Consider the following 17,201-nt stretch of genomic DNA (forward strand, 5'->3'; position numbering starts at 1 on the left):
TCTGCCCCGGTTCGCTATCACTCTATCCTCGCAGTTGGAGGTTGGCGAGTGGCCAAGGCAATATCGGTTCCCTTGCTAATTTGCAATTAAGGCCACGACGTGTTGCGAATTCAGCTAGGAGCACCGTTTCGGCGCCGACCCTCTTCCGGACGGCACTACTACGTGTCGTAATGCTATTATATCATTTGTGCGAGAAAAATTCGACCTAAGGGAATGTTGCCACTCTCTAAGATCCCTTTCGTCCCTTTTGCCTTCCGGTTTGTTGATTTAAATCACGTCGTTCGTGTAAACTTCGTTAGATCTTATTCGACAGATCTGTGGGATTATTTCTTTGATGACAGATATATTTTTGCAAATGACAAAATAATTGAAGGCGGAGAACTTAATTAATTTTTAATCGCGTGTTCTTTTCATGTGCCTGGAAGTAGGGGAATATGTTACGAATGGTTTGAAATCAAATAAAATAGGGTAACTATAATTTTCACGTTTCCGCACGAATAAATTGCAAACCCATGATGAATTCCAGATCGAGTTCTCTGAGTTTCTGATATTATTACGGTGGTCGTCACATGATTACGCATACATTAGCGGCAGGCTTAAATCACGTATACCTATCCGTGATGCGGATTTACGGGCCGGAAATTCTAGCCCCAATTTCAATCTTTAGGCTATGCACCAGGGGATCGTGCGATAAATATTGACGGCTAACAATATTATCGCAATCATGAAATCACAAAGAAATTCCTCCAACGCATTATTCCTTCAAATTTGTTAAATTACAATGTATAATTTGCAATTTGGAATATTCACGAGATTGTAATGAAATTATTGTTTTCCTCTCGGAAAATTCATATTCAACGGCGTATTACATTTTAAACGAAGGCATGTTGACGCAAGCAATTTTTGATCGATACAAATTTTCACTAAATGCAAGGGTATTGAACGAATGCAACAATGCTGCGTGGGCGTTATTCATGGATAGAACATTTTTGTGCGGAATTTCGGATTGTGTAAGAAGTTTTTTGCGCGCATAAAAATATTAAGCAGGAATCTGGTGTAAAAACGTTAAAGCAACAGAAGGCAAAAAATATAATACTCTTACAGCAACATTGTGCACAAAGTATTGCGGTTAATCTATGTAGTTTTACAAAAAGAGAGTTATAAACACAGAGGTGCGCTGTTCAGTGGAACATACATTTTTATTTCATTCCTTCTGTTACTGCGGATAAATTTTCAGTTACTTTATACAGGATAATTTTCTGTAACGTTAAATATTTCGCTCTAGTTGTTTGAAAATAAATTTCACTGTTGCTTTAATGTCAATTTTCATTCACATGACGCGTAAGGTGCGTCGTCGATCACATTGACGTCACGAATTACATTGGATAGATAGAACAGGGCGTGTTAAGTAAACGCTCGTTAAGTTTGCACCATGTACACCAGAAACCATTCGTCGGTGGAATGGAAGGCGGCGTTTATATCTTTGGAAACGTAAAGGGTCTCTCGCCGATCGCTTCTCTAAACTAAAAGCTTCGCCAGAATCTAGAATCTTGAGATGTTCGAGGGTCGAAGGTGGTTGTTGAAAAGCTCTCGGCGGAGCTGTTGACACCGGGCTCGGGTGATTAGCGAGGAAAAGCACGTGCGCTGACAAGCTGACGTTTGTCCACGAACTTGAAGAGTACTCGGGAACAGCCGTAGCCATTAGAACGCGTTTTGCTTTCGACCAAACGGTAATTAACTGGAAACAGTATAGTTTCCGGTGACTCTCGGCGGATCAGAACTTTCGAAAGTTGCCAGGCTCGGATTTCTATTGTTGGGAAAATTAATGAAACGAGGGGATAAAACGGAGTATTTACAGTGAAAATAATAATAAAAAGATAAAATGATCGAATAGAATATAAGTAATACCATTTTGTTTTCTAGTCAAATTTTGTCCCTTTGATGCTTTCTTCTCTGTGAAACACTTTCGTTTCTTTGAAACAGTACACCCGGTGTAGCTCAGGGGTTTCGTTTCGCGTTTTCGTAATTAAATTTCTTTTCATTGATTAAAAGCGACATTTCGCAAGATTCACTCCTTCCGTGCTGCTGTTATTATTGTTAAAAGGGCAGAAAAGGAGTTCGCGTGTTCTGGTTGTGCTACTTAGATTCACAGTGTAATCTTTCCACCGTGTATTGCGGCAATAATGACAATATTATCGTCGAGATTTTCCTACAAAACGTGCAATTTGTTTTCAAGCTGAAACGGTAATTTCCATGTCCTGGACAGAAACTTTTGATAAACAGAAGCTATACTTCAGTTTGAATATTACAGGCGACTCGAGGAATCGAATGTTTCTTTCTGGTTGAAACATTTTAAATTTGTTCTTCAGTTGAAAAAATTAATGTTATCTTGGTAGAGGGAATATTATTTTAACAGTATCGAAGATCGAAGAAAAGCATTCCATACCGACAAATTTTCGAGCACTCAGAAGCATCGATAAATTTTTGAAAGCAAACGAAAGCTCCTCACGTACTTCCAGTTGAAATTCATTCCTTTGCCTCCGAGGAATCTTCTTTCCCAAAATGACGACGTAAAAATATTTTTATCCATAGCTCTCGATGGATATATATCTGGGGAGTCAAAGATTCTGCAAACGCAGCAAAAGGTCATGTAGAGAAAATTCAAGGAACGATAAGAACAGATCGTTACAAATATTATAATTGGTTGCATTTTAAACGCTATAGCATTTAAATACGATCGTGTTTCTGTCATTAATATTTTTAAGCTCGTTCGAGATTGCCTCGCCTGACCCACATTTTCAAGTACTCATAAATGTGCAATTGTTAATTACAAAAGAAAAATAATTACCAATATAAATTACTCTCATTTGTTCCAATGATAAAAATCAACCTTACATTACTGAACAAGAAATTATGCAGAAAAGGATTCTAAAAGGATGTATGTAAATTATTCTATAATAACTTGGCTGCATTTAAAATGCTATAAAATTGAAACACAATTGTGCTGAATGCACAATCATTAAATTTTGCTTTTTAAGATCTATTAAATAAAAATTTTACATCATTTTGAAACATGATTTTGTAAAGGTATCATATCTTTAAAATTTTAACGAGGAGTTAGGGAATGTGGAAGGTCGATAGGTCGAAAGGTCGTGGTCGCAAAGGGACCCTTCCTTGTGCGTTCCTTTTATCTCGCCATGGACGAACGACCATATTTCTTTGGGGGCCCTTACCCTTACACCATTACCTCCATTAAGTCGACCGCACTGCTGTTTCCATTCTACGAAAAGTGTCGAACATCTATCAACCTATGCGTACACGTTCAATGGCGTATCATCATGTTCTTTGCACCTTTGTTGCGCTCGTCTGTAGGATGTTGGAAAATTAATTATTAAAATTAATTACGTTACAGCTGAATGCATTGCTAAGCTAACATTTCAATCTCCCATGTGGTTTATGGGAGGAACTGGGTTAAATTCTTGAATTTTCTTTCTTGGTCCACAAGGGAAAAGTAAATTAGACAAGAATTTTTAGGGCTAATTGGCTTGAATTTTAAAACGATGCGAGTGAATAAAAGGTTTAATATTTCTTTAATACTGAGGAATATGTCGGAAGAAATTAAATTTCTTATTTTATTATATAATTTTTTTTTTAAATAGTTCAGCAAGCGAGTTAATAAACCCCTTAATGTAAATAAGAATTTTATCGCTCAGAGGAATTTCCTTTACAACTTTTCTAACAATTTGATAAAATGTAATTTCTTGTAAAATAATTCTCGAAAAATTAAATCCCTCTCTTTTATTTACTTGGAATTTTTCATGAAAATTAATGTAATTTTTCTCAAGCTTCTGAAGTTTTTAAAATATTTTTTATAATATATATATTGTACATATTTCGTGTTAAAAGTAGCTGAGTTGGGAAAACTAAGTTCTACAGAATGTATGATTTTAAAAAGTTGTTATATCGAAAGTACTTATATCGAAACTTTGTTGAATTTCGACTAGAGGGCCGAGCAACTTCCAATCAAATTTCTTCGTGCTCTATAGAAACTTTTTTCTGTCGAATAACAAGTTCTACGATTTATGAAAATAATATAACGATGGTTCGAAGTCTTTTCTTCCTTGCCAATATTGTGAAACGCCATCGGTTTACGAAATTATAATTACAAATTCGTAGATCAGTAATGCTGATCAAGGAATCCATTTCTGCTCGGTCCTTTTTACGATACGAAATTCGTCCATTGAAATCCGATCAATTGGAGGATAAAAAGAGCAGGACACCGCGTTATCGCCGCTTTTCTCCGTTATTCTTTATCGCTCGGATCCCTCGGCTGTCGAAAATACGGGGAAACGCGGACAAAAAGTATCTGCAGTGCGTTTCAATAAAGTAATCAAGGGGATGGTTTATTCCATCGACGTTTCGCTTCGCTACACTTTATTACGTCAGTGAAAGTTTGAAACGAAAGAAATATTGCATGAAACGTACGGGAGATGAATCGAATAGATAAAATATCTAAGAAAATAGAAAATTAAATAATTTTCGCGTTTTTCATCTTTATATACCGCCCTTTTTCCCGAAAGATAAACACGTTCACGCGATCCCTGACACTTGTTGACACTCTCACGGCTTACTAGAATGTAAAATTTCTTGAAAAAGATTTTTTCCCAACCACGCCTTCGTCTTAATTAACTGCCAGGGTAATTAGCGACGAATAAGATTAGCATCTTTAACAGGTTTTCTGGACTTTCAAGCAGCGAGATGTCTTTTTAAATTTAGCAGAAAAATATTTACCAGAAGATATAAAGAATGTTTAAACGGCGCTGAATCCTTCCATTAGTACCTATTGCTGTTTTTAATATCGTTAAAATTTTCTACAATTTTCCACTGAAAATTATTATCAGTACTGTGCTTTTGCTGTGTAAGAATTTCCATTGACACACGACTACACAGCGAATGAATTGCAAGTAGCATCATCTTCTGAATCCGGTAACACGGATAGGATTAAGAGATACGGTGTGACGATCAAAGAGATAAGATGTCTTCTGGCTTATACTCGAACTTCAATCATCTTCTTATTAGAAGGGAGAGAAGTCCTTGAATGTGTTCATAAAAACGAACCAAGGGGTGAAGACGAAGACGAGACTAGAGACGTAATTATCGTTTGCCACTGTCGCGAGACAATTAACAATAACGAGGGCTCACTGGGAATTAACGCGGTCCTGTTAATTCTCCTTTACGCTTGTGTAGATGGAAGGTTACAATTAATTTGTAAAATCGCTGGCGCGGAAGGTGTTCCTGGTACGAACAATTCCGAAAGGGGGGTTATAATTTTCACTGAAAACTTTATCGACACCAGCCCTTGCTCAGAAAATTCCTCTCTTATTTTTCTTTTCAAGTAGATCGATTGCCTTTGTGTATTTAACAGTTTAATCCAATTTAATATCTTAGGTTTTTCACTATTATTTTTTAATCTAATTTGCATCAGAATGTAAGTCGAATGTGTTTCTAAAAGGATGCTTTAATTAAAAAGTACAATGCGTTTAATATTTAAAATTTTTTTTTAATTCCGTATGTTTTCAATTAAAATATTTTTAATATTTCTTAAATGGTCTTTCAAGAGTTCAGAAAATAAATGAACAATTGTACAGAAGGCAAGTATTGGCATGCAAAGGGGTGACTTAAAGTTTTCATGCAAAGGGTTAAAGACAATTAATGCGAAAAGCAATCGCAGATTCGCGTGAAACGAGGAACAAGACGAACGAATCGTGTCCAATTTACACGATAAATCATTCTATTTCCACGGGATTAACAGTCCTCAGTAATTGATTAACAGAAGGACTCAGGAGGACTGCATTTCATCGGCTTGCTTTACGGCCCATTACCCATCACGTTTATTCGCGTACCAGGAGGGATGAAGCGCAATATCCTGAGCAGATTGGGAAGCAACAGGGTGACCACCAATTCGACACCTTAATCTTAATCTCTGTCAGAAGAAGTATTCGTCTTCGTTGGATACCCATCTTCAATGGGAATGAAAGTCACATTTTAACATACTTTGAAATTCAAAGGAATATCAATTTTATTCTGAATTCTTCAGAGTATAAAAATCAAACAAGATTCCTGTATCCAGAAGTTTCCTGTATCCTTTCTTGAACTTTAGTTCTTAGTTTTCCATTTCTTGGCTCTTTGTAAATCCAAGGTACCGGCAGTTGTCGTAAAACGGAAATGGAAGCAGCAGCAACGAGTTTTCTTTCGCTTTTCCTTGGAAACAAATGCCGTCAAGCGAGAGGAAACGGTGGATACGAGACGATATATGATATCAAAGTCCTCTCTAACGTTAACAACCTACAAGCAGATACCGTAACCCTTGGTCATCGGTTTTACGATCACGACAAGCCAAAGTATAAACGTCAAAGGAAAAATTGAGCTCGTGTATTTTCATTGGATGATGCTCGAAATATTCAAATTTCAAGTGTGTTCCGTGATACGTCCTATGGGGGAGCTTAATGTAGTCATGTTTCCAAGGAAATGCAAGAACAGCTCATTTTGGAGATGTAAGCTTGTGGAAAGTTTAATTAAAATACCATGTACTTCTCCATGTACAACATATTTTTCACAAAAGACTATAGTGGCTGATAAAATTATTAGGATACCTTGCTGAATTTATCATTTCTTTGCATTTCAAACAAAAATATAGTTGAAAGCTCCAATTAAATTGAATTCTTGATTAGTTATCTAATTAGCAGAGTAATTTTAATTAGAAAAGAATCTTATTCTTAACAAAAAATGACAAAAAACGAGTTAATTTATCTTGAAACCAGTACGCACTAATCTCATTAACTTTCTGTCCAATTAAAGTCTGAAATTTTTCAACTTCTCGCTCGAATAACGAGTCAACTTGTTTCCTCTAATTATCAGTATAATTATAAAATATTCGCTCTACCAAGAAGCTCAAGAGAACTCGAAAGCGAAGAAGATGAAATTGCATGAAAAAATGGAAAAATTAAACGGGAAGAAGTTGGAAGATAGGTGTCTTATTTCAGTCGGGTCAAATTGTACGCCTGAACAAGATTATATACCGTCTGTAGATCGTGTCTTTGCGAAAAGTTCTGCTTCAGAGTCACACGTTATTTGTACCTGGACGCTTTGATATTTCCTTTTGAACTTTGTCGATACGTCTCCGTTTCATCGGCTTCGGCGCCAGATGTTAGAAAACGTCAAAGAAAGTCACGGAAATCGGCTAGAATAACGTCAGGACGAAGGAAAGTAGCGGTTTGTAAGTTTATAGCAAGAGTTTCCCGCATCGAAATTCCATTTTCGAGTAGAGGAGGAAGGAGCAAGGCTGATTTACCCTTGTTCGTCACCCCGTTTGCCAAAATTTAAAGAAAATCATTAAGAACGTTAAGGAACTACTCTGTACTTATTCTTTAATGAAAATATTGTCTTTAAACGAGGCAGCAACGTGCTGGTCGGCGCACGTGGAAATCCAACTTAAAGGGGTTAGAACCGTCAGATTGTGCCCATGATCCACCATGGTCGTTTATTAATATCACATCCAACGGGATATATGGGTGTACCGCTTTATATAAATTAGCGCAGCAGGCCGTGGTTAACAAGGTGAACCTGGCGTATTCCTGAAATACAATATCGAGTGCTAGCCAGCTTAACGAGGCCACGTTTCTTTTTCTTTTTTTCCCTTTTCGTCTGTCCAACCCTACCCGCGCGTTCACTCATTTATGCGGTGTATAAATTTCTCAGGCATGTGTATATCAGTCTGACGTCCTTGTCACTTGTGTCTGTCAGGGCTTCATCAGGGAATCAGACACGTTAAGGACACAAGACACGTGCAATTGAATATCACTGTTCTATGTTACAGCTTAGGGTTGGAGTTAAACGACAAAGCTGGAAATTACTGCTTAGCTTTACAGCTCGATGTTAGTGACACAGTTGAATGTTCTGTTATTTTATATTTGATATTATATTCTATTTTAATATTTCAACAATTCTGATTCAAAGTATGATACACAGAATGACGAGGAATTGAATTGCCAGCTGGATACAGAACAGAAAATCTCTGGTATCGTGCTTTAATGATGCGTAGGTGAATGCAAAACGCAGTAAATTCAAATCAGGACGCAATAAATAGCGAGGTTGGAACGATAAATCTCTGTTAACGTATTGTAGCCAAGCGAACGTAAAATATTGTGTGTGTTCACGAATAACATATTACCGTGTCAATTGCTGCTATCAGACAGAAATGTTCGAAGTATCATCGAGGGGATAAAAGTAGGCTTATAATATTTTTTACTGAACGAGGGAAGGAAATTAATGAGGGAATATTTTTTCTTCGATAGATAGCCAATGCTAGGGTCAACTGAAAGATAAAAAGAAGGTTATAAGAATCTATCCGTGCACAATCTTATCTCAGGAGAGTTTCATTTTAGTATCAGCTACGAGGCTGAAGCGTTCCTCAGAGAGTTGAAACCCAGAGCGTCGCTTCTTTTGGATTTAAATTAGATCCGAGACGGCGCGTGGATCCTTTAGACGCGTCAAAGACACGCTCGCTTAGCATGCTTTCATCTGCATATTTTTCATTTTCCAATTTTCCTACCTTCCCGTCACACTCTGACGTGCTCGTCGTCGCTCAAAAACCAGGCGTCATTGTTCTCCAGCAAGCTGTTCTTTCTAATCTTTCAAAGATTATTGCGTTAAACGCTTTCCACTTTGCCAACTGAAAGGAATACTCGACGAGTAGGAAAAAGGTAGATATACCAGCGAGGATGAGCAAGCTTAATCATGTATTATTGTATTTAAAATTTAATGAACACGGCTGCACGAGTCTCTCATTAATATTCTTAATACGCAACGACTGATAATCAACTGCAGCAAACAATGGATCAAAATGATTATTCGCTTTTGGCATTTATGTTCAGAGCTACTGGTAATTGACTGCAATATTTAAAGGAAGCGCTGCTAATGAGTGTACAGTAAGGCATTAATTTGATGAATTTCAGTTAATTTTCATTTAATTTTGGAGCATCCAGTGGACGCAAATAAGCAACCGTGATTAACTAAAATACACAGTCGGATATCAGTCGAATAATTTTCGAAAAAAAAATTGCGCGTATCAACTCTTTTATAAAATTGAACAAGATGCAAAGTAAAATCATATCTTGAAAATTATGATGAGACGGTGAAAGCGTTTAGCAGTTTATCAACCGTATGATGCACTCACGATCTGCGAGGATGTAATACCTCCAAGAGGGACGTCGAAACGAGCTGCAATTTCAGTGAAAAATTCTACTGGAAATCGTAAACGACATGTAGGAGGTAATTTTGAAACGGTAGTTATGTCGTTCGTCGTGGTGCAGCGTATTAATTAAAGAAGAGAAAAAAAAAGATGGGTGGAAGTGGAGGGGAAAAATGGAAAAGGAACAAGAAGAAACATACCGACTGATCGATATTGCTGCAACGACGTGAAACTTGGTGTACACGCAAGTGCGAGAGAAAAAATAGATGGAAATAGATGTGCGCGCGATAATTAGACGACAAGGTTGCCTCGAATAATCGTCGTAAGTAGAATCGATTGCTGGTGATATAATCTTGGAAAGCATTATACTTGTAATTTTTCAATTTCTTAATAATTAAATCGCCGATACGGACGTAGGGATAATTATTATAACTACCCTTGGTAGGAAAAAAAAAATTAAAATCTTCAAGATGAGAATGTAGTGAGAGGAAGCAACAAGTGACAAGAATGAAAGGTGATTGATCATGTTTCAGGGTTCAAGAGACAGACGGTTCCTTCTTCGAAAGTTTCACCGCATTATCCTGGAAGCAGCAAAATCGAAGGCTGGTAGTTTTACAAGAGGTGGAGGCCAGAGCGAAGGAACCACCGCCCCCGTCCAGAGACAGCAGTTTGACATCATCGCAACCCTATCGTTTCAGCAAAAAGGAGGTAACTAAAACGATCAGCTTAAAAATATGCGATGATTCCATTGAAAATGCTGCAACCACCGTTTGCCTGACGCGTATAGATTTTCTACAGATCAAAAATGTCGGTCGTGAAATAAGAATCTTAGGGAAGGAGGTAATTCCTAAAGTCAGGCCACGTTACGTTCACGTTCTAATAATTCTGAAAGTTCGTTACACGAAACGGAACGAGCAGAGGGGTTTCCAGTTTTTAGTGTTTGCACGGCATGCTCGTGCGAGTGAATGCAAAAGCTTGCAAGCATCCCTTATCGCTTAACGTGAGATAGAGTTGTTAACTACTTTCAGTCCACGTAATAGAAGTAGTTGCGCAGTCGAATTTAATCGCAACTGCACTTTAAACATTGCATTTTCATGTTTTCCAGCCAACTATGCAATTAGATTGAAAGGATACACAAACAAACTTCCTCCACAACAATAACTTTACACGTGTGATATTGACTGTAATAATTTAATTAATGCGAACGTAATTCTAAACTAAAACAGTGTTGTCGAGATATTCGCACCTGCATCCAGGTGTTTACACCCGAAAGGAAATATCAATCTCTCGATTTGACCCGATGCGTGAATGCTCATTAATATCAACGTCAGACAGGTGGCGAGTATAGAAACCCTTTGTTCGTACAATAGTACATTTTGTCATCTATCATAACGCATGCAGTATTCGTATATTGCATGCGAAATGGTAGTTACATCTTGCTTGAAACATTATGCGTGCAGATCAATCGAAATGACGGACAGTCGGTCTAATGATACTGCCAGTTCAGCGTTCATTTATCCTTCTCGTATCAGCGATTCTCCATTTTCTAATTACAGTTGGAAGGATTTGAAATGCAGGAAAGGTAGATTTTTAGTAAAATTAATGAATTGGATTTTATATTGCTTCAATGTTGATACACTTATTATTATTTTTATTGAAATTATTATTGAAACCAGATTCCGTGTAATAGAAGATATTAGAAATGGGTAATTGAATTCTATTCTTCTTCTAATCTAAAACGTCAATAATTCCCACTGTGCAAAGTTTGATCAACTTTGATTGGTACGAGGTACATACATGTTAAGAAACACTAGTAGAGGAGTACAATATTTGATCTGTCAATAAAATTGAATCAAAGCAGATATATAAAGGACAATGTTGATCGAACGTATGTGTATAATAATTCATTTGCTATTTGTTTTCTGTCCTACACATTCTATTCGAAATGATCCTGCCTTTCACGAAAGGGACATCACGGGTGTGCAGATGGATTATGGGATTCTAAGTCGACATCCTTTGGATTACTCTCTCTGTCAAGCCCAAACTGAAATACAACTTCGTGGAGTATGATGGATCACTTGTTTTCCTTTAAATATGCAGAAATTCTACTCATACTTGGAAAGTTTTCCATTTAATTGTTTGCTTAGTCTATGATAATTATTAATCTCACAGATATCATCCTAACAAGAGGCTTATTTTATAAGTAGAATTTCAAAGAAATTCCTTAATCCTAGGATTTTTTTAAATTATCATTTTTTATCTGTTTTTATAATAAGAAGAAAAAATGTTGAAAGGGAGCAATAAAAAGCACGACTCAGAACGGAAAGAATAATGGTGTATCCGTCTCAGCAAATGGTTCAGAGAAATCCCGTCGAATCGTCCAGAAAATCGCTCTGCCTTCGTCTCAGCCTTTTTCCCGGAGACACGAGACGGATTTCTCTCTTTTTTCCACTTTATTAGGGGTGGAAACGCGATCGTTTTCCGGTTATTATTTCCGCTCAGACTCTATTACGCGTTTCTTATCCGTGCCATGTCGAACGAGCCTGAACAACGAAGGGAATTTACTTAACGAGGACAGAATAGGACATACGAAAAATTCGATTAATTACAATTATACCATCTGCACCCCTATTTATTTAGAAACAAATTTTAATATTTTATTGTAATTTACTGTAGATTATTAAAAGTCCATTTAAATAAATTATTCCAGTAACTTTGAAAATTATAAATTCAACATTTGTTGGCTAATTTTAATTTATTTTAGTATACTGTATTAACTGCGATATTTTTCCAGAGTTTATAAAATATGAAACATCGGAAAGATAAATTTCCAGTAGATTGTGCCATTCATGGTCGGACAGAGAGTCGAGACGAGCATGCACGAGTTTCATCTCTCGCTTTCATATATTTTTGCACGTTTACCACACCTGGATCAACATTAATTCCACGTGTATCCGTTAATCTGTCTTCTTCGTTTTGCTGCTTTCTTTTCGCTGGTTTTATCTGCTAACGTTTTTATTTGATGACCATGTAAAAAAATGAACAAATGAACGTTCGTTTGCTAGCAATTTGTGTATGCGAAAAAGACTGCGGAATTCAGTGGCGCGTTTCCAATTAGCGTAAATTGAGAACCATTGGTAGGGAAGGTTTTTACTAAAATGCCACCCCGTAAGCTCTTGCCTTGTTATTTGTCTTTGATGCGTACAAATGTTTTCGTTGTGTAAATTAAAGTATATAGAAATTGCTAAAACATGCTGGTTATAAATGTAACGATGAAGTAATTAAATTTAATTTTTGCTCAATTCATGTGCTCGGATTGCAATTAAAATTTTTAATTAATTTTTATTATTAGTAATAAAAGTAATATTACAAGTACACGACGATTAATTTGTTAATTAGCAAAATGCAGCTGACATGGAATCAAATATTTTTAAGTGCAGGTACAAAGGATTGAAAGAATTAAAAATATTGTTTTAGTTGGAGCAATTGTACATAGAAGTCCTTTACACGATTGCCAACACGGTGGGAGCCAGTACAGGACAATACGCCCACTACAAAGAGGATCTTTACAGATATGCACAAGAGGCTTTTGAAGTTCCACAGGATCAACATCGACGATATTTGAATATTGCATCCGAGGAGAAGGTACTTCTTACCTTTCTATTGTATGTAATGCTCTTGTGATTTTCTTTGGTCGAAGGTTCATTTTGTCCTTTTGATCTATTGTCCAAGGATACAAATCCTTTTTGTCGTAATTTAATATCCTCCTACCTGTAACTTGACCTCTGCAAGGTGTAATTGCTTATTTGTATATCTACTTCATTGTTTGATAACTAGATTATTTTCAAGATTAAAATTTCCCAGAAGATAACAAAGAAGATTGTTGAATTTAACATCGACTATTCATCTTTTAACAAAAGACATCTTATAACATTAAATGTTGTTTCAATTGAAAATGTGAACAGTGTTGTTACAAAAACAACTGTATAAAGTTTCATTTAGCTTTATTGGACAAACAAAGATTGAAGCTCTAAGGGATTTCATTCTTGATTGGCGAAGCGAAAGCAGAACACCGAAGTCGTGGATGAAAATGAAGTCGTTGAGGCAAATTAATTAGGAACTATATTGCAGCAATTATTCTTCCCTTTTCAATAAGAATATACTCGATTGCTGGACCCTTTCTTTTATTTTCTAACTGCGATTTTATATCACAAATAAATTTATCCGTAAATTTTCAGCCTCCCATCGTTGTCCTAAATGTGGTGGTCGTCGAGGCGGAAGGACTCGAGGCCAAAGATGCAAATGGTAAGGATTCTTTCAGATAGTATCTCCTTTTTGATTATGCCGTTTCATGGAACGTCGGTATACTTTTAACGAGTCGTTTGAAAGAAGCATAAATTTTCTATCGAACCGTATGATCTAACTAAAGTGACCTGTGCCATAAATTTCAATACGAGCACGATGAAAAGCGATGCATCTTCTTCGTTTCAATATCTCAGGCACTTTTCAGCGCTCCGGACTAAATAATTGCGAAGATGGTTTTCGCGTTTAACCTGTCTCGGTGATGGTAAATGATCGATCCTGGCCGATGCATCGCGTATCAGCATCACGATGCATGTTTTATGGTCCATTTGGTGCAGGAAGTTTCCCTCTCTTTTTTATTTATTCATTCGAACTGAGGTTAAATTGCGTGGAAATATTTTTAAAAGTGACTGCAGTTGAATTGTTTAATTCAGGAGTTAAATTAAAGGAGAGAAATTGATGCAAAAATTGCAATAATAAAACATTCAATATTCCTATAATTTTTATCATAAATTCAAAACGCTTCCACGGATGTGAGAAATATAAACTGGGAGGGTAGAAGAATTTATTTCAAACAAATTTCAATGAATTAAATTAAAAGGGAAAAATTGATACAAAAATTGCAATAATAAAACATTCGATAAATCTGTTCCTAAAATTTTTATCACGAATCCAAAACGCTTCCACGGATGCAAGAAATATAAACTGGGAGGGTAGAAGAATTTATTTCAATGAAACTATGTACATTTCCTTCAGGATTCAGCGATCCTTACTGTATGCTGGGAATTCAACCGGGCAACACAGGTGCACCATTGAGTCCACAGACGAATTTAACAGCCCATTCACCCCATACACCCCCTGCATCACCCAGGCAAGCAACACGTGCTCTTTCTGACGGGGCTGAAACGGAAAATTCCCATCATGAGAAACTACGGAAGCATCATAGGTAAGTCGATAGTGTACGATAAAAATGATTATTTTATTCATCTCTTGATTAATCCTCCTACCGCTTGATCGATCCTTCGAAGAAGCTGAAGGTTCCCTTGGCAGCCGAGTCGCGTTCTCTAGACACCAGTTTCCATGACATTTTCACAATGCTTGCCGATAACAATGAGCACTTGCCGGATGCGACAAGTTCTGTCCGCGACGCGACGGTTCGCGGCAGAATAAGGCCGCGGTGCATTGAGAGTCGCTTGTTGAACGTTTCTATCTCCCTTGACCATTGTTTTCTTCGGCACGGAGGCTGCGAGCCGGGTAATTTGCTCGCGAACGCTGAAAAACCAGATTCGACCACGCGTTGCCAATTGCCAGTTTATTTTTCTCTTTTCTACTGTCATTGAAAAAAAAAAAAAAAGAAAAAACCTGCGATGCCTAATCTGGAGGAGATGGTTAAAATACGTATGGAGAAACTGTGAGGAAAATTTTTGGATAACTTTATTAATCAATTTATGAACGAAATAACAAGTGACGTAACGTTCGAACGGTGTTGTAACGTTTAATAAGAGTAGGTAATAGAAACTTGTTATCGTAGTTGGTGGAAATCAGTTTCAGATTGTCGTTCAAGCGGAAAGAGCACACGAGCAGACGCGAGCATCGAGAATCCTTAAGCGGTGCGGTGCCGGCGAAGTTTATACGCGCGACCAGCGTGAAGCCGCACACGCTCAGCCCACGATGGAACGAGAAGTTTCGTTTGTAAGCAGCCACAAGTGTTCCCGTGGAACTAGTTTTCCCATTCTGGTTGACACGGAATCGGAAACGCGTTAGGCGAGAATTAAATAAAACCGACGTCATCCGTTCGTAACGTTTCTCTATTTCTACCTTTCAGCGACATCGATGACATCAACACGGACATTCTACACCTGGACATATGGTGAGTGGTGTCGTTTGATAGGCTTCTCATATATGTGTCTAATAGAGTAATGAAAAAATGATATGTAAAGCTTACGTTATTAACATGATACTAACACTATCCGTAGTTTGAAGCGCCAGTCACTGGGAACTGTTATAGCAGTAATTATTAACAGAAGTTGTTATTTAGATAGGAAAATATGTTCAGGTTTATCTCACACTTTTATTCCGCTTTCACATACGTGTATATTCCGCTCGGAAGTGTTTGCGTTGTTCTGACAGACATAGTTTCAGGGACCACGACGACGAGTCCTCGGTGTTTGACGCGGTTAGCAAGCTGAACGAAGTCCGCGGGGTCAAAGGACTCGGACGTTTCTTCAAGCAAATCGCTCAGAGCGCGAGATCCGGGGGTCAGGATGATTTTCTTGGTTGCGTGAATATTCCTCTTCAGGTATTCCACCCGATACCAACGGTTGTTCCGGCTTTCAAAATTATACAATCTTCTTCGATCTCGAAGCATGATGAAGGATCTTTCCTTTCAGGATATTCCTAGCACCGGTCTTGATCGATGGTACAAACTAGAGGCCAGAACGCAACGAAGCACTATTCAGGGTAGAATTAGATTAAAGCTACGGCTGTCAACTAGAGAAGACAGGGGAACGTCGGAGGAAGACAACTGGGGTGAACTGAGACAGCAGAAAAGACTTTACACGGTCTTTCTCAATCATGAAATGAATAAACAAGGGGTATGAGTTATTACTGAAGAAAATGCTTTTAAAAATCGTGACTCGTGTAACGTAGAGAATTCTCAAGGGGTTGAATAAAGGATTTTGTAATAACAGGTTTTTCTTTCTGTTATTTAGGAAGATTTCACAGGAGAATTGCCACAAACGGCACTAACGATTCTTCATCAACACGCCGTCCAAGGTGATGTCACGGAACTGCAACAAGCATTAGTTAAATGGGTAGCAACATCCAGGCAACCGACTTGCGATCCAAGGATCCTTCATCGCCTTCTTCAGGTTTGCCTTTCGATATTCGTTAAAAATAATTGCTCTACTGGAATTTGTCTGACCCATGGGGAAATAATGAATCTTTAGGAACTAGACAATCTCTGGCACACGGACACCCTATCTCGAGACGAGGAGCAATGTCTTGCCGATTCTTTTAATGAATTTCTCGAAGTTACGTTGAAGAAAGTTCGACAGCATCGAGTACTCTTCCCACCGCTGCATCGATCATCCATTTCCAAACTGGATTATCTACTTAAGTGAGTGCTTTTTATCAAAAAAGACTTTGAACCCTGGATATTGATCTTCCATTATTCTTTTTAATAGTGCCTTTCGATGTAAGATCTTCAAGTTTATTTGTGAAGAATCGTTTATTTATTTTTTTTGCAGATGTTTAGGATTACTGTCAAACATGAAAGCTTTCCGAACCTGTTGCCCGTTCAACAAGGAAATTCGTGGAGAAATTATAACTGCCCTGAGAAAAGGAACTCTTGAATGGTCAGCGATTTATTCGATGCTTTCGTTCTTCTCCTCGTAGAGCTCAAAGAAACTTTTAATACACAATTTGTGTTCCCTTCAGGTACGAAGATACGAGGCAGCAGACAATGTGTTACGATAAGGAACCCGATCAGGATGCAGATAAAGTCTTGCAAGACTTTACGAACTTAGTAACTGCATTACTCGTAGACTTGGAACAGGGACTCACTTACTATAATAGCCTTTTCGAAAGGTAAACGCTTTAGCATCAAAATTTCATGTCTGAAACAAAATATTAGCATACTTTTCAGTAA

The 17,201-nt window shown here is 37.5% G+C and overlaps 1 protein-coding gene across 7 annotated transcripts in view; it reads left to right on the top strand.

Annotated features, from left to right (window-relative positions):
* LOC114878072 (BAI1-associated protein 3) overlaps positions 1 to 17,201 on the top strand; it is a 62,486-nt gene that overhangs the window by 39,561 nt on the left and 5,724 nt on the right. For all 7 annotated transcript variants that reach the window (XM_029191460.2, XM_029191464.2, XM_029191465.2 and 4 more), the window contains 12 exons: positions 9,784 to 9,958; positions 12,728 to 12,895; positions 13,489 to 13,555; positions 14,309 to 14,498; positions 15,098 to 15,244; positions 15,378 to 15,422; positions 15,695 to 15,851; positions 15,943 to 16,146; positions 16,264 to 16,422; positions 16,501 to 16,670; positions 16,801 to 16,908; positions 16,991 to 17,140. In XM_029191460.2, coding sequence (XP_029047293.1) covers positions 9,784 to 9,958; positions 12,728 to 12,895; positions 13,489 to 13,555; positions 14,309 to 14,498; positions 15,098 to 15,244; positions 15,378 to 15,422; positions 15,695 to 15,851; positions 15,943 to 16,146; positions 16,264 to 16,422; positions 16,501 to 16,670; positions 16,801 to 16,908; positions 16,991 to 17,140 — 1,740 coding nt within the window. The remainder of the gene's footprint in view (positions 1 to 9,783; positions 9,959 to 12,727; positions 12,896 to 13,488; positions 13,556 to 14,308; positions 14,499 to 15,097; positions 15,245 to 15,377; positions 15,423 to 15,694; positions 15,852 to 15,942; positions 16,147 to 16,263; positions 16,423 to 16,500; positions 16,671 to 16,800; positions 16,909 to 16,990; positions 17,141 to 17,201) is intronic.

The sequence above is a fragment of the Osmia bicornis genome, chromosome 5 (genome assembly GCF_907164935.1).
Source record: "Osmia bicornis bicornis chromosome 5, iOsmBic2.1, whole genome shotgun sequence".
Lineage (NCBI taxonomy): Eukaryota > Metazoa > Arthropoda > Insecta > Hymenoptera > Megachilidae > Osmia > Osmia bicornis.